This window comes from Petaurus breviceps, unplaced genomic scaffold, assembly GCF_028583685.1.
Source record: "Petaurus breviceps papuanus isolate PSGF00001 unplaced genomic scaffold, PetGlider_PUasm1.0 90847, whole genome shotgun sequence".
NCBI classification, from domain to species: Eukaryota; Metazoa; Chordata; class Mammalia; order Diprotodontia; family Petauridae; genus Petaurus; species Petaurus breviceps.
This window is the reverse complement of record NW_027187360.1, coordinates 24,723,131-24,750,992: the sequence shown is the minus strand read 5'-3', so window position 1 is coordinate 24,750,992 and position 27,862 is coordinate 24,723,131. Positions and strand designations below refer to the sequence as shown.

The following is a 27,862-nucleotide window of genomic DNA, read 5'->3' as shown; positions in this document are numbered from 1 at the left end:
TGCTTTTTGGAGGGGGGAAGGCAGGGCAATTAGGTTTAAGTGACTTGTCCAAGGACACACAGCTAGTAAATGTTTAAGTGTCTGAGGCCAGATTTGAACTCAGATCTTCCTGACTCCAGAATTGGTGCTCTATTCACTGTGCCACCTAGCTGCCTCTAAGGTAAACTTTAAAAAATAATTTTATCTATACTTTAAATTTAAATTTAATCTAAATAATCTGAATTTTCCACAAAGAACTACTCAGAACTGAAACATAGTTTTGATCAGACTGAGTTTTAAATTAGTATAGTCACCCTTGTACCTTTTAAGATTTTCATTTTTCTTTATCAGCTTTTATCAACCTTTAAAATAGATTATTCAGTAGCGCTTTTGTTCTTAATGCTGTAGTAAATTTCAGCCTTGCCTAGAAAACAGTTCTTGGTTTACTACCTAAATGATTTAAATTTGGGAGCAGGTTTTCATGAAACAACATGGCCAAACTTTTTTGCTCCAACTTTTTTTGCTGCTCAGAATCTTTTTTTTTTTAAGCAATTGGGGTTAAGTAACTGGCTCAAGGTTACATGGCCAGGTGTTTCTGGGTGGGTGCTAAGTGTCTGAGCCCGGATTCGATCCCCGGGTCATCCTGACACTGGGGCCAGTGCTCTTACTCACTGTGCTACCTGGCCACCCCAGATTCTCAGAATCTTAAACCAGTGTTTAATCCTTATAATCTCAGCTATTTCAGAAATAGTTGGTTCCTATGTTCAGTGACTCTATATTAATATTTCTACCAGTTATGAAACTTGTAAAGAAGCATACAAAACAGTGTATGTTCAGATTTTTTTAAACAATTCCATTCTAACTACTGTGCATTTTTTATTTTAAAATAATAATCACAATTGCTGTGCCAATCAAAATGCTTCTGTGATATTTTGAATTGTTCAGGTTTTTACAACTCTGGTGCTTTCTTGTAGCATGAAAATTTACATGAGTTTTTTTATGTGATAATAGTATTTCAGTTTTAGATAGCACTTTAAGATTTGCAAAGCGTTTTACAGACATTATTTCATTTGCTCCAATGTAGCACAAACTCTAATAGACTTTAGCAAAATGTCAAGCATGCACTTATAAAGTACCTACTGTGTGCTAGGCACTGGGGATACAAAGAAATAAAATGAAACAGCCTTTTCCTTCAAGGAGCTTACATTGTGTAGGGAAGATAATGTACTTGTAAAAGAATATACAAAGTAAATATGAGATATTTTTGGAGAGAAAACACTAGATGCTATGGGAGACTCAAGAGAAATCTTGTGAAGAAGGCAGTGTTTGAACTAGTTTGAGCTGAATTCTTTTTAAAAAATTTTTTCTTTACCTTTTTAGTAAACAGTATTTCATTTTTTCCAATTACATGTAAAGAAAGTTTTCAACATTCATTTTATAAGATTTTGAGTTCCAGATTTTACTCCACCCTTCCTGTCCTCCCTCCCCAAGATGGCAAACAATATGATACAGGTTATAAATGTGCAGTCATGTTAAACATAGTTCCACAATAGTCATGTTGTGAAAGAAGAAACAGAACAAAAGGAAAAAACCATGAAAAATAAAAAACAACAAAAAAAGTGAAAATAGTATGCTTCAATCTGCATTCAGACATCATAGTTCATTCTCTGGCAGTAGAGAGTATTTTCTCTCATGAGTCTTTAGGAATTGTCTTAGATCATTGTATTGCTGAGAAGAGCCAAGTCAATCATACTTGATCATCATACAATATTACCATTACTATGTACAGTGTTCTCCTTGTTCTGCTTACTTCACTCAGCATCAGTTCATGTAAGTCTTTCCAAGTTTTTCAGAAATCTGCCTGGTTTGAGCTGAATTCTAAGAAGTGAGGGTGAGAAAGGGGTGCATTCTGGGCATGGGAGGTTGTTAAGGCAAAGGCTTGCACATCGGAGATGATATGTTTGTGTGTAAGAAATAGCAAGACCAATTTGACTATACTAAAAGAGTACAGCCAATGTGAATAATGTATAATTCACCTGGAAAGATAGTTTGGAATGAAATTGTAAAGGGCTTTATATGAAAAGAAGAAGAGTTTGTAGAGATAATTCTAGAGGCAATAGAGGACCACTAGAGTTTATTGAGTACTAAAACACCCAGATCTCTGTTTTAGGAATATTACTTTGGCAGTCATGTGAAAGATAGATTAAAGAGGGGAGAAACTAGGTAAAGAGGTTAATGAGGAGATGATAGCAATAGTCTAGACAAGAGATGATGTGGACCTGAACTAGAGTGGTAGCTGTGTGTGAAGAGAAGAGAATGGATGTGAAAGATGTGTGGGTGTAATCAACAAGACTTGGCAAATTTTTGGATATGTAGAGCAAGAATGCTTGAGAAGCAAAACATGATTTTAAGGTTGTGAACCTGGGTGACTGGAAGGATGCTGGTGACCTTAGCATAAATAGGAAAATTCAGAAGAGGGACAAGCATGCTTGAAGAAAACATGAGTTGTTTTGGACATGTTAAATTTGAGATGCCAATGGGACATCCAGTTGAAGGTATTCCATAGGTAGTTGGAGATGCATTACTGGAGCCCAGAAGGACTAAAGATAAATTATATATTAGATTGTAAGCTCCTTGAGGGCAAAGACTGTATTTGTATCCCAAGTACTTAGCACAGTGCTTTGCTTATAGTAAGTTCTGAATATATGCCTTCTCTTTTATTCATGTATACCTCTGGGAATAATCTGCATAAAGATGATATTTGAACCCAGGGGAACTTAATGAGGTTACCAGTTGGGACAGTATATAGAGAGAAGAGGGTCCAGAAAAGAACCTTGGGATATATCCATACTTAGAGGATAGGATATTATTAATGATACAGGAAAGGAGACTAAGATGGAACAGTTGGGTAGATAGAAGAACCAAGGGAGAGCCCTGCCATGAAAACCAAGAGGAGAGAGTGTCTAGAAGAGGGTAATTTCTCAACAGTGTCAAATGCTGAAGATAGATCAAGAAGAATAAAGATTTAGAAAAGGCCATTGCATTTGACAATCAAGAGCCCATTTGGTAGATGAAAAAAAAAGTACTAACCTGGGATGTTTATATTGCCTGGGAATCAGATGCTTAAGATAGACACGTTCATCACCAGAAAGTGGCCCACAAGGAAGAAAATTCTGCCACTTGCTCACTGAGTCACTGGAGGAAGTTCTTACACTAATCAAATCATATAACTTTCAAAGTATAATAAATAACCTAAATGGCATTCTCCTCCTTGATCATCCTATTTACTCTGTAAATAGACAGTGTATTTGCTACACTGGATATATTGTAACTATTTTACTATGTGCTCAAGCTCAGTATACCACTCCTAACTACCTCTAAGCAGAGGACATTATCTCCTACTTTACTGAGAAAAATGAAGCCATCTATCATCTATCATGAAATTCCACTTTTAGGGGTGGCAAGGTGGCTCAGCGAGTAAGAGCACCGGCTCCAGTGTCGGGATGACCTGGGGGATCGAATCCGGGCTCAAATACTTAGCACCACACCCAGAAATAACTGTGTAACCTTGAGCAAGTTACTTAACCCCAATTGCTTTTTTAAAAAAAGGAAAAAAAAAGAAATTCCACTTTTCTTTTTTAATTGATTGATTAATTTTTAGTTTTCAGCATTCACTTTTTTTTAATTTTTTTAAAGCAATCAGGGTTAAGTAACTTGCTCAAGGTTACACGGCCAGTGATTTCTGGGTGTGGTACTGAGTATCTGAGCCCGGATTTGATCCAGGTCGACACTGGAATCGGTGCTCTTACTTGCTGAGCCACCTGGCTGCCCCTAAGCAATTGGGGTTAAGTAACTTGCTCAAGGTTACACGGCCAGGTGTTTCTCGGTGGGTGCTAAGTGTCTGAACACGGGATTCGATCTCCAGGTCTTCTCAACACTGGAGCCGATGCTCTTACTCGATGTGCTACCTGGCCGCCCCTCAGCATTCACTTTTATAAGATTTTGAGTTCTAAATTTTTGGGCCCCCTCCACTCCCTCTTTCACAAGATGGTGTTCAATCTGATATAGGCTATGCATGTATGATCATATCAAACATTTTCCACATTTATCATGTTGTGAAAGGAGAATCAGAAAAAAAGGGAAAAACCATGAGACAGAAAAAACAAAAAAGAGAAAATAGTATGCTTCAGTCTGCATTCAGACTCCATAGTTTTTTCTCTGGATAGCATTTTCCATTGAATCTTTTGGAACTGTCTTAGATCATTGCATTACTCAGAAGAGCTAAGTCTAACAAAGTCATTCATTGCACAATATTGCTCTTATTGTGTACATTCTTGTCCTGGTTCTGCTCACTTCACTCAGCTTCAGTTCATGCAAGTTTTTCCAGGTTTTTCTTAAGTCCACCTATTCACCATTTCTTATGGAACAATAATATTCCATTACATTCATATATTTCAACTTGTTCAACCATTCCCCAATTGATCGCATCCCCTCAATTTCCATTTCTTTGCCACTACAAATAGAGCTGCTATAAATATTTTTGTACATGTGGGTTCTCTTCCCTTTTTTAATAATCTCTTTGGGATACAGAGCTAATAGTGGTATTGCTGGATCAAAGGGTATGTACAGTTTTATAGCCCTTTGGGTATAGTTCAGAATTGTTCTCCAGAATGGTTGGATCAGTTCACAACTCCACCAACAGTGTTGTATTCATTTTGCAGTTTTCCCACATCTTCTCCAACATTTATTATTTTCCTGTTTTGTCATGTTAGCCAACCTGATAGGTGTGATGTAGTATCTTAGAGCTGCTTTAATTTGCATTTCTTTAATCAGTAATGATTTAGAGCATTTTTTTAAACTATAGATAGCTTTAATTTCTTCATCTGAAAGCTACCTGTTCATATCCTTTGACCATTTATCAATTGAGGAATGACTTATATTGTTATAGATTTGACTCAGTTCTCTCTATATTTTAGAAATGAGACTTTTATCAGAGATGCTGGCTATAAAAAAATTGTTTCTCAGCTTTGTGCATCCCTTCTAATCTTGGTTGCATTGGCTTTGTGCAAAAACTTTTAAATTTAATGCAATCAAAATTATCCATTTTGCATTTCATAATATTCTCTATGTCTTGTTTGGTCATAAATTCTTCCCTTCTCCATAGGTCTAACAGGTAAACCATTCCTTGCTTTTCTAGTTTGCTTATAGTTTCACCCTTTATGTCTAAATTGTGAACCCATTTATAAAGCCATACACAAGCAGCTTTCCAGAGGACTGCAGCTGTGAACAGCTTGCAAGGTTCTTATTATATAGTATAGAGAACTCTATTTATTCAGTAACAAATCAGACAAAACATTCACAGAAAATCGAAATACAGCATTCACCATGTCACAACTCAACAACTTACTATTAAAATGGCCACATAGTTTTCACCAAAGTGGTCACATAGTTTTGAACAAAGTACATTCATTTAGTCAATCACAAAGTCCTTAATTCAATCACAAAGTATAAAAGTCAAAGTCCTCCACCCATGGAGTTCAATTAAGTTACAGTTTCATCAGTCACTACTCAGTACCCTCTTAAGGGGTAGTGGAAAGTACAAGTGCCATCCACTCTTAGGTCACAAGTAAGTTACAATTTCATTAGTCACTACTCAGTACCCATGGAGAGGTCATTTCATTTTGACTCAAGGCAGGCTTTTAACTTCTGTGGTTCCTCTTTCATAGTCCCAGCTCCTACCTGAATCTGCACAACTGTCACCTGGGTTCAAAGGTAGGCAGCTCTCAGTTCCTTGTCCAGTTATTTGTCCAGTTCTATTCCATATTGAAGCTCACAGTGTTCAGTCCTCCTCAAGTCCTTCGCAGTTTGTTTCTGGGAAGACAAAGCTTAGCAAAGCCACAGACAGACAAAGTACAGACATCACAGTCATGCTTCCTCTGCTAGCTCCAGCTGGCCCTCCGAAGTCTTCAGCAGCTCTGGCTGGTTCTCAGGAGCTCTTAGCAGAAGTTTCAGAAGAAGCTCCACCACCATAAGCTCTGTTCTCAAAATAAAAATCACTTTCTCCAGCTCCGTGCTCAAAATCAAAGTCACTTTCCTCTTCAAAGTTCCAGTCCATCAGTAGCAGCCCAGTTTCCAGATGCTTGCTGACAGAAATTCTCTCTCTCTCTCTCTCTCTCTCTCTCTCTCTCTCTCTCTCTCTCTGTCTCTCTGTCTGTCTGTCTGTCTGTCTCTCTCTCTGGTGGTAGCTACTCTGCCTCCACAATGCAGTTTTACTTTTGACCCAGCTATTTTACAAATAATAATAACATCTAATACTTATGGGACTTTAAAGTTTTCAAAGTGCTTATTAGTCATTGCTTTATTGCTAAATGATAATAATAGCTTAATGTATAGTGCTATAAAGTTTGCAAAGCACTTATATTGTTTCATTGGATCAGATGGCTTTTTCTTAATCCTCATCCACTGAGACAGCCTACACAACCATTCTACACAACCTCTGCATATTCTCTGTTCACTTAGCTTCAACAACACTGCTTTCTCTTTATTGTACTTGCCTTTCTTGGCTATGTCATCATGTACCACCAATGCGATACCCATAGCAGCCCTTATGAATATGCATGCATATTTCCAGGCTAAATTCACAAAACATAATAAACTCTCTTCCTCTAAGGCAGAACAAAAATATTTGTTTAGAACATCTAGGATACTAGGAGGTAAAATTTAACAAGGTACTTATCACTAATCCAGGGAGCACCCCTGATATCCTCAACTTTCTTTTTGTTAGGCCTTCCCACAAAAACAAGTTCCTTTGGACCAATTCTTCCCTCTGCCCACTCACTGCTTGCTTCTTTCTCTCTGCTCTGCCTTACTCTCACTCTCTGCTCATGCTCTCTACTCATGCTCTCTCTCTCTTCTCTCTCCATCTTTCCCCCACCCCCTGCAAGCTCCTCCCACACTGGGCTCCATGTGACCACAGGCTCCATGTGTTAGGCCTATTAATGGGCGAGGAAGATCTTCCTATTGCATTAATACTACATACACATCATCTGTTTTCTGTCCACTAAGCATGAATGTCCCTAAAGACTTTGTGCTAGATGATCTTTTCTCCCTACATTCTATCTCTTGGTGTCCTCATCAGTTCCCATTGGTTTACTTATCTCTCTGCAGATGGCTTCCAGATTTATATCTCTCCAGAACTCCAAAACAGCATTGCCAAATAATGCTCCACCAAGATGTCCCATTAGCATCTCAAACTCAACAAGTTCAAAATAAAATTCATAACTAATTTTCTCTCTCTCATGAATATTTTGCAATTCTTTTGAGAACTGTTGTTCATATCATTAGACCATTTGTGTATTGGGGGATGACTATTAATATTTTATTTATATATGTGTGTGTATGTACGTGTATATATACACACACATACATATATTTATTGTTTATTTATTTTTGATACTAATCCCTTTTCAGAGAAAATTGATAACAATGATTTTCCCCCCATTCTGCCACTTTTCTTCTTATCCTACATGCATTAATGTTGTCTATGCAGAAGCTTTTCAGTTTCAAATAATCAAAATTATTTTATTTTTTTGTAATTGCATCTATCTCATGTTTAGTTAAGAATTTACATCTCTTACCCATAGACATGAAAGTTATGTGTTCTGTTTCTCTAGTTTTTTTATATGACGATCTTTAATATTGAAATTGCATATCCATTTATTGTAGAGCATGGTATATGATGTTGGTCTAAACCTCATTTCTGCCAGACTGATTTCCAGTTTTCCTAGGAGTTTTTCATCAAAAAGGGAGTTTTATCCCTAGGTAACTTATATTTTCTACTTTGAAAAACTGGATTATTGGGTTCTATTATTATTTTTTTTAATTTCCCTCTTCTGATCTATTTCATTGATCTATCTCTCTATTCTTTAACCTAGTTTTGATGACTCCTTTTTTTTTTTGCCTTTTGGAGGGTAATTGGGGTTAAGTAACTTGCCCAAGGTTACATGGCTAGTTGTGTGTATGTGTGTGTGTGTGTGCGTGTGTTAAGTGTCTGAGGTCAGATCCGAACTCAGATCCTCCTGACTCCAGGGCCAGAGCTTTACTCACTGCGCCACCTAGCTGCCCCTTGATGACTGCTTTTTTATAATGTAGTTTGAAATCTGGAAGTCCTATTCCTCCTTCATCCTTATTTCTTTTCATCATTTCACTTGATATTCTAAACCTTTTTTTTTTTTAAATGAATTTTATTATTTTATCAAGCTCTGTAAAGTATCCTCATGGTAATTTGATTGGTATAACATTAAAAGTGTAATTTAGGGGCGGCTAGGTGGCGCAGTGAGTAAAGCGCTGGCCCTGGAGTCGGGAGGACCCGAGTTCGGTTCCAGCCTGAGACACTTAACACCTACACAAAAATACTAGCCGTGTAACCTTGGGCAAGTTATTTAACCCCAAAATTGCCCTCCAAAAGGCAAAAAAAAAAAAAAAAGAATTAGGGGCAGCCAGGTGGCTCAGCGAGTAAGAGTACCGGTTCCAGTGTTGGGACGACCTGGAGATCGAATCCCAGGCTCAGACACTCGGCACCACACCCAGAAATAACTGGCTGTGTAACCTTGAGCAAGTTACTTAACCCCGATTGCTTTAAAAAAAAAAAAAGTGTAATTTAATTTGAATAGTATTTTCATTTTTATTATGAAGTCTATCATTTTAAAGTGAATATATACCAGTTTAAACCCTCATCATTTCTCACTTTTTATTATAATTATTATATTACATATAATCACATATAATATACAATAATTATATTATTATATGCATTTCTCACTATTACAATAACTTCCTAAGCAGTCCCTCTGCTTTCCACTATTATCCACATTTGTCTTTTTTTTTTATTCAAAGTTATCCTCTTGAAGCAGACAATGTCACTCTTCTCCTCAAAATCTTGAGTAGCTTTCTCTTGTCTTCAGAAAGTCCTCAGTTTGACATTTAAAGGACTTTATAGCCTGTCTTCTACCCACTTTTCTGGGTTCATTTCCCCCCCCCAATTATTCCTCTTCAAACATTTCATTCCAGCCAGCATGGACTAACTGTTCCCTGAAGTCACTAACTTAGTGTAGAGGATAGAATGCTTGACTTGGATTCAGGAAGACCCAGGTTCAAATTCCCCCTCATAATTTACTAGTTGTGTGAGCTTAGATAAGCTATTTGGCATCATGGACTTAATTTCCTCATCTATAAAATGAGGATTATAATTGCTCGTAGTATTGAACAACTTATAGGGTTGAGGATCAAATGAAATGTATATGATTGTCAGTTATTTTCTCCCTTCTCTATGCACAGGCTGTATGCCTCATGCCTATAATACATCTTTTTGTCATCTCTCCAGAATACTTACCTTCCTTTTACTCTAGGCTTAACTCAAGTGCTTTCTCTTCTGTGATGCCTTCCTGGTTTCCCCCAGTAATTAATGCTTTCTCCCTCTTCAAATTACCTTATAATTACTTAACTCTGTACATGGTTTATTTCCTTAGTAAAATGTATTCCTTTTGTATCTGATACTTAATACAATATCTTTCACATAGTAGGAACTTAGTAAATATTTGTTGAGTTGGATTGCTTTCAATATCTTGTAACTATCTACTCTATGGTAATTTCTGGTCTTATATTATTATCACCTCAGTTACTTCAGGATAGAAGTTCAGAAGGAAGTCTTTTAAAATTCAGACATTTAATTACTTCCCTTGTTCTAAGGAACAGGAGAACCACTCTGCTTAGGCTTATACTTTGTATCTATCTGAGAGTGAGTTCTTTCATTCCTTCCTCCCAATCCTCCGAAGTAGAGGGCAGTACTTGTTCCCAGAAAGTGAATTTCATTTGAATGGCCCTATCCTTACATTAGGAATTGTCTTAAACTTTATTACAAGAGCTTTTAAAAATAAACCTTCATGGAAAAAAAAATAACCAACATGCTTTTTGTTTGGGAGAAACATTCTCTTTGGAAATGTATTTTCCTCCTTGCAAAAATCTAAACCCCAAACAATTAAACAGAATTCCTACAAAATTAGTGCTACCTGGTACAAATGAGTAAACTTACTTCTGGGGAGAATTTATTTTGTCTCTGAAGATGTTGCACTGAATGGTAGCTTCTTTAATCCCAAGTGTGGAGATTAGCTGACCAAGCCAATTTGGAAAAAATCCAAGAATCTGTCTACTTTACCAACAGGAAGCCAGAGTCAACAGAATTCATAATTATTACAAAATGCAAATTTTCTCCTTTGAAACAGTTGGAGTATATGTAGATTCTTAGTAGAATAGTCCTTACTTATTCAAGGTTCCAATAACTTTTGAGCTAGATGGCAAAAACTAAGATTTTTCTGCTCTTAGAAGCAGATACATTAAAGTATTTTCAGCCTATGCTTAAAAGGCAGTTTAAGTCTTTCTCAGAACGTATGTTCACATTCTTGAAAGAATTACACATTAATTTTTAATTCATGTGACTCTGAGAATATGTTTTCTAGATATAGACATGGGCTTCCAATTTATAAACAAAAGTTTCACCCAAATTGGACTGAGATTCCTCAAAGGGAATTCCTTCCTCCTTTTAGGGTGTGTGTTCAATTTTAAATAACAGGCTTTTGTAAATGATTTTTTGGGGTGGGTTGTAATCAAGTAATCAAGATAACAGAATAATAGGGAACAGATTCTTATAGTTAGTTTTTAGAAGTATTCAGTTTTTTATTCCATATGCAAGCTATTTCTTGTTTCATGGCAAGAAAGGAAGCTCTGGTAATAGAATAATACAACTGGTTGTAGAGAGGGGCTGACAGGTAGACTCCTTTGCTGTGGAAAGCACAAAAGTGAAAATTAGATTGACCGAACTTTTTCTGGACCTCATTGACTTAATCAGGGCTTTGTATTAATTTTGCGAAATTTCATTAATACCTTTTGTTTTGACACAGCTGATATTTCTGAGTAAATGCCAAAGCAAAACCCCTATAACATATATTCCACTTAATGGTCTGAGTGCGAATGATGATATATTTCTTTTTGAAGATCAGAAAAAAAGAATTTTCCTTTTATTTTGAAAGTACACTACTAATATGAGATATATTTGACCTGAGTTTTGTTGTCTCTTAGTGTTGTCTTTATTTATGTTGTTATAGACACTATGTACATTGCTCTTTGGGTTTTCCTTTCCTCTTTTTATTTTTTGTTAATATTTTGTTGATTGTTTACATTGCTATAACTTCCCAATAATCATCCCTTGAACTTCACTAATAGAAAACTTCTTTGTAAAAAGAAGCATCATCAGCTTTCTACCAAAAGGAAAGCCATCCTCTGCATCTCATTTGCTGCATTGATAGACTTCTTTTATCTTTCAGTGTTGTTTTTCATTATGTTATTGTGGTTATTGTATAAAAACTTATTTACTTGGCTCTGAAGTAAATTGTTGCTTCACTTGGCATCAATGGGTACAAATCTTCTGAATTTTTTAAATTGTTTTTATTTGTCATTCCTTATAACAGTAACATTTTATTATATTCATGTACCATAATTTGCTCAGTAATTCCCTAATCACTGGTGCATACAGTGTATATTTTGTTTCCAGTTTTATCATGTTGCTATAAATATTTGCTGTCGGTAACCTCCTTAGTGTGTAGTCCCAAGAGTAGGCTATCTGGAGCAAAGGATATGAATAGTTTAGTAACTTTCCTTACATAATTCCTAATCATTTTTAAGAAGGTCGAGGCAATTTACAAATCGAACAGTCAAATTATCCCTGTTTTCCCACAGCCCCTCTTTCCTTTAATGAATTTTTACATCTTTTACCATCTTTACTAATTTGATGAGTTTATATTTGCATTCCTCTATTAGTCATTTTGAACAAGTTTTCATAGGGCTTTTGACAGTTTATATTTCTAACTCTTCATGGCTTTTGATCATTTGTGTATTTGGAGAATGCCCCTCATGATACTATCAACTCTTTATAGATTTTGAGTGTCAAGTATTTTATTGTAAAATAACTTCACCCCCATTTCCAGAGGAAATGCTAAACATAAAGTTTGAAGTTTTGTCATGAAGGTATAGAGTTTACTAAGAATCACATTGGGAAATGCATAAAAGGCACAATTCAGGATTGATTCTTAATAGGAAAATAATCGAATTGTTCTACATTTTAACCATATGCAACAAATTCTGAATCACAATATTTTTCTTTGCCTTCCACGACCATTCCTTTAGATGAAGGTTCTTTAACCAGGGATCCATTAACTTGTTTGCTTGTTTTAATATGTTAATAACTGTAATTCAGTGTAGTTGGTTTCCTTTGTGCTCCTACGTATTTCATTTTATGCACTTAAGAACATTATTCTGAGAAGTGGTCAATAGGCTTTCCTATACTGCCAAAGGGTTACATATCACAGAAAAGGTTAAGAACCCTGAGTGTAGGAGAACTTCTTTGACCTCAACATTAATTGGTGGCCTTTTCTGCCTTTAAATGTCTTCTTTATCAGTGGGCAGAAACATAGTATGCTGTGTAAATCTAGTGTGAAAATCTGAAACTCTTCCGCTGTGGAAATTGTCATCTTGCTTACTTTGTCTTCTATTTCTTGCTGTAGAATTTAGGTAATAATCCAAATTATTCTTTTATTTTTTTAATTAACAAAAATCCAGTTTTTCTCCCTCCTACTTCCCCTCATTGGAAAATGATAAGAAAAACAAATTTGTAACAAATGTGCACAGTCAAGCAAAAAAGTTCCTTCATTGACCAGGTTCAAAATTATTTGTCTCATTCTGTACCCTGAGTCCCTCCCTTGTCTTTTAGGGTAGCATATTTCCTCGTGAGTCCTCTAAAATTGTTCTTTTATAGAAAACAAGTTATTATTAGTTCATGTTATTGCTAATAGTTATTTTTTAAGTTCAGCAAAAAAATATAAGGATTTTTTTTTACTTACCAAAAGGAAGTTTTAAAAATTTTGTGGGGGCAGGTAGGTGGTGCAGTGAATAGAGCAGCGGCCCTGGAGTCAGGAGGACCTGAATTCTAATGTGACCTCAGACACTTAACACACACACAAAAACTGGCCTTGTGATCTTAGGCAAGTCACTTAGCCCCAATTGCCCTACCTTCCCCTCTCCAAAAAAGCAAAAAAAAAAAAATTATGTAATTCAGATTAATGAATTTATTTCTTGTTTTGGTCTAATCTTGAAAAGATTCTGTGCAAGTTGTGGAGGACTTTCAAATACTGTCATTTGTGTTTCCAAAGTGAAGCGTAAATTAACAACTCTTGCTAGTATTGAATTGCTATTATTGAGCTTGAATTTCATGCTGAAAACTCTAAAGTACCTATGTGAAACTTCACCCTGAACATTTCTTCTGATAGCATTGTTAATGAAGAACCACGCACATAATAGACTTGACTGACATATGAATAAAGTTACTTTGAGTATTAGTCACCTTTAGAGAAGAGGCATAAATTCTTTAGATCTTAAGAGCACCATTTTCATATCCTCTGACAGTAACTCTGTATTATTAGAGATACCCTAATTATTTTAAAGAATTGTTATACCTTTATAAGCACAGAGAAGAGTAATGTATATATATATATATATAATGTATATATATACATATATAAATGTAAATTCAAGGAATTCCCTGGGATTCATAGGATCACAGATGTAAAGCTATAAGCAACTTTAGAGGATACCTAGTCCAACTTCCTCATTTTACAGTTGAGGAAACTGAGAGAAGTTAAGTGACTTGCTCAAAGTCACACAGATAGTAAATGGGAAAGCTGGGATTTTAATTCAGATCCTTTGACTCCAAGTGGAAGTGAAAAAAAAGCGCTATTAAAACACCCAACAAATATCTAGCCTCTATAACAAAACATAAAATGTTTTCATTTAAAAATATCTGAGAGAATAATTTATCTGATCAGAGAAGCCATTTTGAATTCTATTCCATGTATAAGGAGTTTGATGTTTGTTTTGTAACAGGTTTCCACTACTGCTGGTGGCTTATTTCTTCCTACACCTGTTTTCCAGCATGGCAGGATGATACTGTTCATTAAAGAATACTTCAAGTACTTTTTTATTCTGACTTTCCCACTTCCACAGACATTTTCTTTTCTTTTCTCACAAAAATATTTTGAAAGTGCTACTGAGATGCACTTCCCTTTTATAGAGAGACTTATTCATTACACTAAAAAATACTTTTACTAGTGTTCAGTTTTCAATATTCCATCCCTGATTATGGGGAGTGTATGAATGTTGAATTTTTACTTTTGAAATGATTGCATAAAACATTGCAAAGATAATATTTTTTAGAAATGACACCAAAGGTGTCAAACATGTAGCCTGTGGGCTGCAAAAAGTGCAGATTAAAATATAATTGGGGAAGATTTAACAAATTAAGCAAAAATGCTGCAAAAAATGTTGATATTTCATTTTCTAGGTCAATATGTGCTAGCAGTGATCCTTATATACAGTTTGGTGACCCTGTTTATGTTTGAGTTTGACACCACTGACCCAGATAATTTTTTTAAATTAAGAAGAAAAGGCGATTAGGTTGCTTCCATTGTTTTGACTTAAGTAATTTAGATCAATTTTCTTAGCTCATAACTTAATTTCTCCATTTTATTTCTTGCTACAAATATTAAGAGAGAAACTATAACTCATTTGACAACTTCATTAAATGAAGTGTATTAGATTTTAGGTTGAGAGAAATAACTGAGATTCATTCTTGAAATATATATAGGCTAGGTCAGTTGCATTCATCTCTTAAGTAGGTTCAGGTTTGTCTCTGTTTGAAACCAGCTATGATTAATTTGGACCTGATGTGCCGTTGGAGGGCTGAAGGTTTCCAGAGTACCTGGGAGGCCTTCATACTGTCTAGAATGATCATGGACTTTGAACATGATTTAGTAGTTGGACTATACAGGGCCTGTTATAAAGTCAGCATTTAATAAGCCTAAGGTTAACAAGAGATCAACTGCAGAGCAAACATGCAGGGAAAGATGAAAAGAAATAGAAAGATTACGGAATAAGTGTGAAAAGTTGGGATTTAGTGGCAAAAGGGTCAAGCTTTAGGTAGTAGAAGGTAAGTACCCAATTAAGCGGATCAAAAAGATAAAAAGCTAGGTTTAAAAATGAGTGACAGATTTAAGGGGTTGAGTATTCGACTGGAGCTAAAAGATCATTTGAAAGACTGAAGAATCAAATGGAACAAGAATAAAAGAATACCAAAACAAAAGCCTTGATTACATTGTCTCTCCTTTTCTGCCCAGATGATCTGTAAGAACTATATGTCCGCTATTAAGAATTTGCATTATCTACAACTCAATGAAACATGTTATCAGTTTACTTCAGCATTTAGTAAGTGTTCAATCTTTGTAAAATGTCTGACTCATACTAGGTTTATTATGCTGGGCAAATCATATAAATTATAGCTGTATCTAATTTGCATCAGTAAGAGAAATTTCCACACTTGGAGCTCCCCACACAGATGAAATCACAGGTCTCAATCAAAAAAATAAATGTGCAAGGCAGTGTCCTAGGTTCTAGGATAACAAAGACAAAAAAAGAAACATTCCCTGTCCTCAGGGAGCTTATGTTCTAGTTGGAGATACAAACTAAATATGAGATAATTTGAATTTGAATTTAAGGAGAGAAAGAGAAATAAGGGGAATAGAAAGGGAATACACATTTACATAGTGTCTACCATGTGCCAGACCATGTGCTATAAGCACTATACAAATATTATTTCATTTGATCCTCTCAACCCTGTGAGGTAGGTACTCTTAATTATCCCCATTTTACAGGTGAGGAAACTGAGCAAATAAAAGTCAAGTGACTTGTCTAGAGTGACACAATTAAGTGTCTTGAGGTCAGATTTGAAATCAGTTATTCCTGATTACAGGCCCAGTGCTCTGGGGGTCTTCTGGATATAAATATAACAAAGGAGGTGGCAACTGAACGGAGTCTTGAAAGGGAAGATAAATATTCTGGGAGGTAGAGATGGGAAGCTTGGGCATAAGGGACAGCTTAAATGAACACATAGAGAGAGGTGATGAAATGCTGATTTCTGGAAAGTGCTAATAATATAGTATTCTAAGCTAATAATCTAGTATCAAGTATTTGAAAGAGAGTATTCTAAAATAAGACTGTTAAGGTAAGTTGGATCCAGATTGTGGAAGACCTCAAAGGTCAAACTGAAGAATTTGTATTTTGCCCTAGAAACAATAGAGAGGCATTCAAAAGATTTGTGTACAGGAAAATGGGGCAGTCAGATCTGTGGCTTAGGAGGATTATATTTGTAGTTGTGCAAAGTTTTTCCAACAATTGGCCACCTATACTTGGCTTGAAATTAACTTTCCTAGCTTCAGATTTCTGGAATGCAATTTTAAGGTAATGTGGCCTATTTATTGTTCCTTTTTATTCTCTAACTGGCACATTGCTTCATACCTTATAATTTTACTTTTTAATTTTAAATTATCACTCATTTTTTGAAAAAAGCAACAACAATAGAAAAATATTTTCATCACTTTTTTTACAAGACTTTTTATTTCAAAAAAATAGAATGAAATCTTTTTTGAATGGGTCAAACATCTTTGTGGCTCCCATCCCAATTTATTTTTCTCACCTGTATGCCCTACTTTATTTCCCAAGTGATACTTAATAAAAAAAAAATGTGTCTTTTATAATCAGTTGGGTAACTAAATATGGATCATTCAGTTGTTTCGGGTTTTTTTTTTTTACTTTTTGGAGGGCAATTGGAGTTAAGTGACTTGCCCAAAGTCACAGGGCTAATAATTATGTCAAGTGTCTGAGGAGGCTGGATTTGAACTCAGGTCCTCCTGACTCCAGGGCCAGTGTTCTATTCACTGCACCACCTAGCCACCCCAGTTGTTTTCATTTTTAAAAAATATTTTTTAAAACCTTGAAAGTTACTCATTTTCATTGTAGGGTTTTTTTTTAATTTCTGGCTTTCCTTGAAGTTATATTGTTAATTCAGCCTTTTAATTCTCTGTGATTTACCTTTACAAGCTAAAATAATCATTAAATAAAGCTATCAGATTAGAATTATTGAAATAATGCAATTGTTTGCTTTGAAGGTATCATGAGGTAGGTATAGGATTTTGACATTTCTGTGCTTAACAATAGTAATAATAATAGCTTTATATAGTATTTTCTCATGACAAAGTACTTTCTCACATATAATAATCTCATAACCCTGTGAGGAAGTTAATGGCAGTGTCATTGCTCCCATTTTATAGACAGAGAAAATAAAACTCAGAGAATGTGTCCCCTGCCCAGGGTTACATCACTAAGTGGTAGAGCCAAAACTTGAGCTGAGGCAACATACAGTACTTTTTCTACTCTACCCCTTGTACAGAGGAAAGAATACCAGGTTTGGAGTCCGCATATGGGTTTGTGTCTCCACTCTGCCACCTAATCAACCTCTGAAATCTTGAATATTGGTCATATCCTATATCCTCATGTAATTTTTGTGAGGTCCTTAATAATGTGATATTAATGTAGCATTGTGGAGTTATAAATTGCTTTCACATATATACTCATTTAATCTTCATTCACCATAACCCTATGAGGTAAGGTTGCATAAACTGATTTATTCCTATCCTTGTGGCAGTCCCACACCCCCAACTTGTGACTCCCATCTCCTTCCATATATGTGTTGTCTCCTATTAAATGTAAGCTCCTTGAACACAAGGACTATCTCGCTTTCAACTGTATATTCCCAGTGCTTAATACAGTGCCTGGCATGATGCTTATAATAAAGGCTTTAATAACAAATATTTAATATTTTTTATTTTCAATTAATTAATTGAATTCAAAAGTTTCAAAAAATTCAAAACTTCAAAAAGTCTTAAAAAAGACTTTTTCATTGATTTTACAGATGAAGAAACTATAAGCAAATGATAACATTCATAAATACCATAGTGAATCAGTAATGGAATTAAGATTTGACCCCACATCAGTAAATCAGTAAGCATTCATTAAGCACCTCCTCTTTTGCCAGGCTCTAGGGATGTAAAGAAGAAAGCAGCATTTGAATTAAGCGTTGAATAATGCCAGGGATTCCAAAAAGGCAAAGAAGAGAGAGAGCTTTCCAGGCAGCCTTTGCAAAGGAGGAGAAAAATGGAATGCAATGTCCAGGAAATAGCACATAGGCCAGTTTGACTAGATTGTAGATGGTGTGAGGGGAAATAAGTGATGTGTAATCTGTCTAGAAATATGGACTGGAGCCATATCATGAAGGATTTAAAATGCCAAACATGGGAGTTATATTTTATCCTATAGGCAATGAAGAACTGTTGAAGTTTCTTGAGCACAGGATACATTTTGGATAAAGAAGAAAGACACCAGATACAGTAATCCAGTTGAAAATCTATAAGGATTTGGACTGGGAAGTCTGTGGTGTGAATAGAGAGGAAGGGAATAACCCTTTATTAAGGGCCTACTAAGTGCCAGGCATTGTGCTGGCTTTACAAATATTATTTCCTTTGATTCTGAAAATAACCTTGTGAGGTAGGTGCTATTGTTATCTCTATTTTACAGTTGAGTAAGCTGAGGCAGAGAGTGACTTGCCCAGGGTCACATAGCTTGTCTGAGACCAGATTTGAACTTGTCTTTCTAACTCCAGGTCCCAGTTAGAAACTTATCTACCTCTAAGAGATGTTTTTGAGGTAGTATCTACAACACCTCTCCACTAGACCAGGGAGGGGTAAACTAAACTATACACTAAACCATACACTTTTCTATAACTTAGAAATAAATACTTCCTATTGCTGGGATGATTGACATTAAAAGACATTGACTTTTATACTTTGAATGAAAGTCTCATGTTAATTTTGCCTTTGAGTTTGGATTTTAAAGACCAATGTTTGACATCTTGCTTAAAAAAAACTATTAATATTCTCTACTCTCAATATTATTGATCATCTCTAACTAGTTCTAGAAGAGATCGAATCTTGAGGTATTTTTCCATGTTCTTCTTTCTTAAAGTTCTTTATTAAAATTATTGCTAGAATTTAGTTCACATGAACCAAAAGGAAATCAAAGAAAAATGTAAATTGAAAGCATTGGGAAATTTGAGCTGCCAGGTTTACCAAAATGTTAAGAGAATAGTCAGAGCCAAGGAACTTTGGCAAGGGATTAAAGATTTCTTATGATTTAACTATGACATATTAAATAGAACAACTTGGTTTCCAAGTTAAAAGTTTATATTATTTACATTTATATTACTTAACAGTTGTGCTGGATCTTCCAGTAGATCTCAGCTTTACTCAGTAAATATTTTTTTCCAGTAGTTAAAAATAGGAACTGGATATGTTACTTTATTGGTATATTTTTACACCTTATTCCCTCTTACTTTCAAAGGTGTATTCTTATCCCATAATCTTTGGCCAGTGACTCTGGACTCCTTGCTGTTCCTTAAATAAGACACTCCATCTCTTGACTCTAGACATTTTTACTGGCTGTTCACTATACCTGGAATTCTCTTCCTCTCATTTCTATCTTCCTGACTTCCTTCAAGTCCTAGCTAAAATCTCACTTCCAACAAGAACCCTTTCCTGATCCTCCTTAGTACTTAGCCTTCCTTCTGTTTCTTATTTTCAGTTTATTCTGTATATACCTTGTTTGTATGTAATTATTTGCATGTTGTCTCACTCATTTGATTGTGAGCTCCTTGAGAGCAGGGACTGATGTTTTGGGGTTTGGGGGTGTTTTGCCTTTCATTGTACCCTTGGGGCTTAGCACAGTTTCTGGCACATACTAGATGCTTAATAAATGCTTGTTGACAGCTGGATACAGAAATACATTTCATTCAACAAGGATAAAAGGGATAAGAGGGATGGAAAAATTAGAGGGAGAGTAAATTAAAGGAGGGACTAGTATTAAGCAAAAATAAATTTTAAGAATACACAAAAATATTTATAGCTTTTTTTGAGGTGGCAAAGATGGAAATCTGAGAAGGTAACCATAAATTGAGGAATAGATGAACAAGTTATGGTATATAAATATGATGTCAGTTAATTAATATACACTTATTGAATGCCTATGTGCCAGGCACTGTGCTAGAGAGAGGCAAAAAATAGTCTCTGCCCTCAAGGAGTTCACAGTCTAATAGGGGAGACAAGAAAACAGATGAGTACAAACAAGCTGAAATGATTAAAAGACGGAAGGCACTAGAATTAAGAAGGATTAGAAGAGTCTTCCTGTTGAAGTGGGATTTTAGATGAGACTTAAAAGAAGTCAGAGAAGTCAATAGGTAGAGTTGAGGAAGGAGAGCATTTTGGGCATGAGGGACAACCAGAGAAAATGCCCTGAATTGAGAAATGGAGTGTTCATAAACTTTTTTGGTTTTTTTTTTAATATATTAACAATTGTATTTCAATGTAATTGGTTTCCTTTGTGATTCTAGGTATATTATTTTATGCATTTAAGAACATTATTCTGAGAAATGGAATGGTTCATAAGCTTTCCTATACTGCCAAAGGGTTCTATATCACAAAAACCCTGAAGGTAGGAGAACTTCTTTGACCTCAGCATTAATAGGTGGCCTTTTCTCCCTTTAAATGTCTTCTTTATCAGTAAGCAGGCATATAATTTGCTTTGTAAATCTAGTGTGAAAATCTGACACTGTTTTGCTATAGAAATTATCAGTGAAATAGTTCTGTTTATTTTCTGTTTCCTGTTGCAGAATTTAGGAAACAAGTCTAAATTATTTCAAATTTCTAATTCTAATAATATGTGGCAGGGAGTAAAGTATAAGAAGAATGGAAAGGTAGGAGAGGGCTAGATTATGAAGGGCTTTAAACATCAGAGGATTTTGTGTGTGATCTTGAAGGCAATAAGAGGCCACCTGAGTAGGGGAACAAACTGTGCTTCCAGAAAATCTCTTTAGTGGATGAATGATCATTGGATTAGTAATAATGGATTGGAGTGGGAAGAGACTTGAGGCAAGCAGGTCCACAGCAGTCTGTTGCAGTAGTCTAGGCATAAGGTAATGAGGGCCTGTATCAGAATAGTGGCAGTGGCAGAGGAGAAAAGATATTTGAAAACATATTTGAAAAATGTTGCAAAGATGAAATCAACTCTCTTTTGAGAGAGAAGCCATGAGATTTGGCAATAAAGAGATCATTAGTAACTTTGGAGAGAGTAGTCTTGGTGGAATGATGGGGTTAAAAGACATTAAGAAAATGAGAGGAGAGGAAGTGGAGGAATCTGTTGTAGATGACCTTTTCAAGAAATGTGGCCCCAAAGGGCAGAATAGATATAGGATAATAGATAGTAGAGATGAAAACCGTAGTGAGGGAGTTTTGGGAGGATAGGGGAATCATGGACATGTTTGTAGGCAGTAGGGAAAAAGCCAGTAGACAAAGAATGTGAAAAAATAAGTGATAGAGTAGGGATGCCTGAGGGGGCAGTCTGTTGGAGGAGACCGGATGGCGTGGGATCACTTGTTCAGATAGAGGGTTTAACCTTGGTATGCCATTGTACTGAACTTTTTATCAGCCTAATGACCCTCCAGGATTCCAAAGGATTAATGAGAGAATGCATAATGAAACAAAATGATTTTTGGACATGGACGACGATGTATAAATTTGTTTTGATCGACTGCATATGTTTGTTATGGGTTTTGTTTTTCTTTGTTTCTCTACTTGGCTGGAGTGGGAATGGCGGTGGGGAAGTGGGGACACAAGGCAGATCTTGGCTGATAAAAATGAGTAAAATTTTTTATATATTTTTAAAATGCTTATTGACTGACTGGTATAGAGAATTTCAGGATAAGAGCACTTCCTCCATCAATCAAAGTCAGCACTTTCTATGCAACTCATCATCAGTTGCAGAGAGCAGGGAGAAGTTATGTGACTTGCTGAAGGTTAGACTTCTAGTATATGTCAGAAGTTGGATTTGAACTCAGATCTTCCTGGCTCCAAGACCAGCTTTTTATACACTATACCTTGTAACTTGTAGGCTCTTTTGCCCAGAAATTGTTTTCCAAAATTTTCTTATGCTTTTAAAGTAGTTTTATATTTAGAAATAGCAGGCTTTTTAATGTGAACAAGATTCTGGTGTAAATAGCTATAGCAGGGTTAAATGAAGTTATATATCTGTATCTATATCTATAGATATATATATCAAAGCACTTTGAAAATCATAAAATACTATATAAATATGAAATAGGAATAAGTCATATGAGTTATATTGCATTACAAGGAACAGAAGTCTTTCTCATTGTTAAAGCTAGAATCTTTTTGGCATGTCTTGCTGAATATCTTGTCATGGTTAATATTCTCTGAGTTGGAACAATTGATGCTGCTGGGTAGCATGTAGGAACTTATTTATGCCAAGTGTTAGTTCAGATCTGCTATTATAGATGCAAATTTGAAATAGGAAACCAAATGGAAACTTATTTGCACAAAACAATTATCTGTGATACTAAGGTTTAATATCTTTTGAGTGATTTAGTATTACAAACAAAAAAGGAATTTTTTGGGACCTATATTAGTAGCATAAATAAGACATGAATCAGGGCTTACATTTAATAAAGGTCATAAATTAAAGGAAAGATATAATCTGAAAAATTAACAATTAAACTTTCTAGCACCTTTCTTGCATTCTGTCTTGTTCTGATTGCTCATGATATTTTCATTTTATTCTCTTTATTCCTTTCTTTCCAGTAAGCATTTCCTCTCATTCTTGGATATCCCCAAAGAAGCAATGCTCCACACTTTTAATTGTCTGCCATTACTAATTTTTTTCTTGTCAGCAGGTTCCCTCTATTCTTATTCTCCTTTCTTTCTCTCTAAAACTGATTTATATTGAAACTGAAATCCTTCAGAACAGCCTTCTTCCAGAAGTTATCCAAATACTTTGACTCATTATTTTTCATGTCTTCCCTTATCAACCTTATTTGTATCATTCTTCTCTGCATACTACTCTTTGTAGTGTATAAGAAAGGACTCTCTTAAAAATTATTTTCTTTTTTCATTTGGACTCCCCTTGCACAAAGTTGTCCTGACCAACAGCATTTTGCATTAACATCATTAATACATTATAACCAAAAACCCACAGTAAATTTATTAAGATAATTCCCCATTTATAAGAAACTTCCTATGGAACTAATTGCTTCACCTTAAAATATCATGTTTTCCTGGAATTAATTAAGGTGCTAGACAAGATATGCTGGTACTTTATGGGGTATAAATATTATGGTATTTTGGGGGGTATAAATGTTAACTAATCTTATTTTCCTTCTAATTTTCACCCAGTATTTGATTTTCTTTACCTCAGCTACCTCCTGAAATTGTGTCGCCTAACCTAAGGGTTCTTAACCTGGGATCCAGAAAACACCTAAGGTGTTTGTGGATAGATTTTAAGGGGTCTGTGATCTTCTATGAGAAAAAAAAATTACATCATCATTATTTCAATACAGATGTTTTCTTTATAATCCTCTGTATTTTATTTTATGTATTTGAAAACTTTATTCTGAGAAAGGGGGAGGAGGTCCATGGTCTTCTCCAGACTGTGAAAGGGGGGACAAAAAAGGGGGGATAAAAAGTTGAGAACCCCTAATCCTAACCTCATTTGTCTCCCTAGTTCCTGGCAGCTATCTCATTTTCTATCCATAAGCCTTGGCAACCTCATCTTTTATAGATGAAGAAATAGAAGCATAGCAAAGTGTTTCACAGTATTCAAGCCAGAGTCAGGCCACGTCTGCTCATGGACACCTGCCTCTTTCTTTACCTTATTGTTCTAAATGTAGCTTCCTCTCTCATTCCCTCATGCTTTTAGTTTTTGCAGTAGCATGTAGATGTCTTGTGATCTTCAGTCAGCAGGCTAGGATAGGATGCCACTTATGTCCTACTTTCCAGTATTGAACCAAAAAGTTTTACTTGATTTATTTTTAATTCCAATTCCTGACAGTTTAGAATTTTTTGATTTGCTTTAAATATACCGAATAAGATACAATTAAACTGGCTATTAAGTTATGCCCAAACTCTTGTTTGGTAGGGCAACCTTACTCTGGCAACAAAGACGATTATTTTTGGTCTTCTTAAATGTGTCTTATTTTCCTTATAGTTTTAAAAATCTGTTTTCTAATAGTGTTTTTAATCTCACAGATGCTGATTTGACAGTGACAGAACCCAGCAGCTCTGATAGCCGGGGGGAGAGAGCTGACCTCTATGCAAATGCTGATGAGGCCCTCCTTGGAGGAGAAGCTAGCTACCTGTCTCAGCCCCTCACCCCAGAGAAAGAAGATGCACTGCATCAGGCTACAGCTGTTGCTAATTTACGGGCGGCTCTCATGAGTAAGAACAGCTTGCTGTCTCTCAAAGCAGATATGCTAGGAGATGATAGCTCTCTGCTGTTTGAATACTTGCCCAAAGGCACACATTCATTATCTCGTAAGTTTATATGTATTTTTTCCTATTCTCCTTTTGTTTTTGTTTTCAAAAGCTATATTGAAAGTCTCATGGGAGACAAGGCAGTAATTTAAACCACATTATATTTATTAAATTCAGTATGCTGTTTGAGAGTGAGCACTCTTGTGTTCCTTCTAAGGTAAAGATTAAGTTGCTAATTGGTCCATATATTTAGATGTTGGGTTTTTAAAATAATATCAAGGGAGAAAGCTTATCTGTTGAAAATTTAAGAAGAGATCTGTATCTTAATTTTTAAAGGAAAGAGTTTAGCTAATATTCCACTCAGTAATCATTGCTAAGGTCATTGTAAACTAATTATTTTGAAATTTAGTAATATTTAAAATACTTCAAACACAGGTTTAAAGGCTCCTGTTAAACTTTATCCAAAATTTGGTTAAACATAAAAATGTAACAAATTACCTTGGGAAACTTTAGCATTCTAGGAAGTTTAGAGAAAATATATTAGATATAATAGAATATAAATTCTAAAAGGTTTTGTGCTCCCTCTGCTGGCTCTCTGTTGCTGCCAAATTGTTCAGATTCTACTTCAGTATAAGAGAATGATTGAAAAGCAGTTTTAAAATAGAACTAATGAAGAAGTACTAAGTATTTATATCTACTTTTATTTCAACAGAGAATACTGGTTACAAATGAGTTATGTAAGAGATTTTTTTTCAGTTAGCTTGACTTAGATGTGTTAAGTTGAATTCTGTACATACAGAAGAATTAATAAACTACTCTGAGAAATTATGAAAATTAAGGGCAATATTACTTTATTGAGTAACTGATGCTATTAAAGTAGTTTATTCTATGGTTTTCTTTTTTTATCTAGTGGCTTGCATATTCTAAAGCAGATATTCTCCTCTCTTAGTATTTGTTGAGAGATCCAAGTTAAGACCATTTAGATTATGGTCATTGGATTGTACCATACTATCTTTCACAAGACTTCACTCACTTTGTGATAACTAACTCCTTCCTTGTTGTGATGTTCTTAAAGCATTAAATTGGCAGAATGACACAGCTGTCTGACTAAGGTTGTTCAGTCTGTACTTTCTCCAATATAAGATTTCTCTAAAGGTTTTTTATGACATTGTGTGTAAAATAACTTTTAAAAATGACATTACTCGAAAAAAATGAAATCATCACTGTCTTGTATGCTTTTTCACATTTGAGTGATGGGTGTTAAGTTGTTACATGGCAAGGGGGGGTATAAGAGAGAATCAGGTTTATTAATATGTCTGATTGTTTATTAGATGGGAAACGAGGATTTTGATTAAATGTGTTCAGTGCTAAGGAAAGTAAGAGAGCAGAATGTTATTACTTGATTTGTAAAGACCGCTTGAATCATCTTAAGTATATATGATATGCTAGCATCTGCTCAGAATACAAGGAAGGAGGGATGCCTTGAAGTCTCCACCATCTCTCTAAACCTTACAAAATAAGGGTAACTTTGTAATTTTATTTTATGAATAAAACTTTATGATATTTATGAATGCTATAGATTTAGTTTTTTTCTACTAGAATATTGGAGATTGAAGAAGAGGTTACCAGTCATTTTTACCCTGAGGATTCTAATAATGTATCTGGATTTTAAATCTCTCTCTAACTTTGTTTTAAATAAGACTGAAGGATTATTCTTTTGAATTTTTAATTTGGGGATATTAAAGAAAATGTAATTCCTTTGAATTAAGTATTGGAAAGGCATCTTGTATATTTTCTTTCCTAGTGTATTTTATCATTAAGATTTCTGCAGTATGTTTATTATTTTCAATCTTTGGATTTTAAAGGTTTCTGGATATTAGCAGTGATAAAAAAAAAGTAGATGGAAAGTATTCCAAGCATATAGAATCCCTAAAAAGGTAGAAACTAAGGAATCTTACAAATAGAGACATTGACATAATTGACATAAGCAAAAATTTCTTAATGGAAGTGGAATGGATTGCCTTAGATGATGGTGGCTTCCCTCACACTGGAGGTCTACAAACAAAGGCTGGAAAGAGATATTATACAGGAGACCCCTGTACAACCATGATTTGTACTAGATAACTTCTGAATCCCTTTCACCACTAAGATCCTATGAATTGGAGAGCATTTGGGGATTTTTTGTTTGTTTGGTTTTTGGTTTGTTTGTTTAACTAGTAGAGATGCAACATATTGGAGAATGACAGGTAGGTTAAACAGTATGAGGTAGTTTCCCTGAAATGAAATCAAATGACCTTGATCACTAGAGATATCCCTAATTAATCCCACCAAACAGATCATTTTTCCACTTAGTAAAAATAATTTTTTCTTCAATGTGATTTCTTTACAAATTTTTAATGACATTTGATTTAAGAACCCAGTGGTATTTAAGACCACAATTTACATTATTGTCTTTTAGACTCATTTGTATGTTTTGAATGTTCTTAAGTCTTACATATATGTATTTTCCCCATTTTCCTCAATAGATCTTAAGTTTCTTAAGAAGTTGACTTTTAGGGGTGGCCAGGTAGCATAGCGAGTAACAGCACTAGCTCTAGTGTCAGGACGACCTGGAGATCGAATCCCAGGCTCAGACACTTAGCACCCACCCAGAAACACCTGGCCGTGTAACCTTGAGCAAGTTACTTAACCCCAATTGTTTAGGGGTGGCCAGGTGGCTCAGCGAGTAAGAACACCGGCTCCAGTGTCAGGATGACCTGGATCAAATCCAGGCTCAGATACTCAGCATCACACCAAAAAATAACTGGCTGTGTAAACTTGAGCAAGTTATTTAACCCCGATTGCTTAAAAAAAAAAAAAAGAAGTTGACTTTTATATGTCCTCCATTGTGTTTAGTGTAAGGCCTTGCAGAAAATGTGCATTCAAAAAACACTGATCAACTCTGCCTTCTTTATCCTTTGGAAAACCAGAGTATATGGATAGATTTATTTTATTTGACTGACTAAATTAAAGCATAAAGGTCCCAAATTAATGATCAGACAGTTTTTTTAAGTTTGGAACTTAGAATTTCCATAATACCATGTTACAACTAGCAATTAGATTCTCAGGCTCACCCATGAAAATCTAGTTAGCCCATAAAGTAATCTTTGATACTAAGAGTATTGTCCTAAATTGTCCACAGATCATAGAACTGTTTTAGCATAGAAGAAAAAAGAAAAGAGGTTTCCTTTTTTTTTTTTTTTTTTTTTTGGTTTTTGGAGGGCAATTGGGGTTAAGTAACTTGCCCAAGATCACATGGCTAGATTTTTTGTGTGGGTGTTAAGTTTCTGAGGCCGTAACCAAACTCGGGTCCTCCTGACTCAGGGGCCGGCACTTTACTCACTATGCCACCTAGCCGTCCCCAAGAGGTTTCCTTTTTAAAATTTATTTAATAACATTTTTTTATTATTTTGAGTTCCAAATTCTCTTCCTCCTATCTGTCCCTCACCCACTGGGAAGGCAAGCAGTTTTTCAGT

The 27,862-nt window shown here is 35.2% G+C and overlaps 1 protein-coding gene across 4 annotated transcripts in view; it reads left to right on the top strand.

The window, feature by feature from the left end:
- Positions 1–27,862, top strand: part of ZBTB46 (zinc finger and BTB domain containing 46) — a 136,551-nt gene that overhangs the window by 90,171 nt on the left and 18,518 nt on the right. For all 4 annotated transcript variants that reach the window (XM_069072639.1, XM_069072637.1, XM_069072636.1 and 1 more), the window contains one exon: positions 24,123–24,407. In XM_069072639.1, coding sequence (XP_068928740.1) covers positions 24,123–24,407 — 285 coding nt within the window. The remainder of the gene's footprint in view (positions 1–24,122; positions 24,408–27,862) is intronic.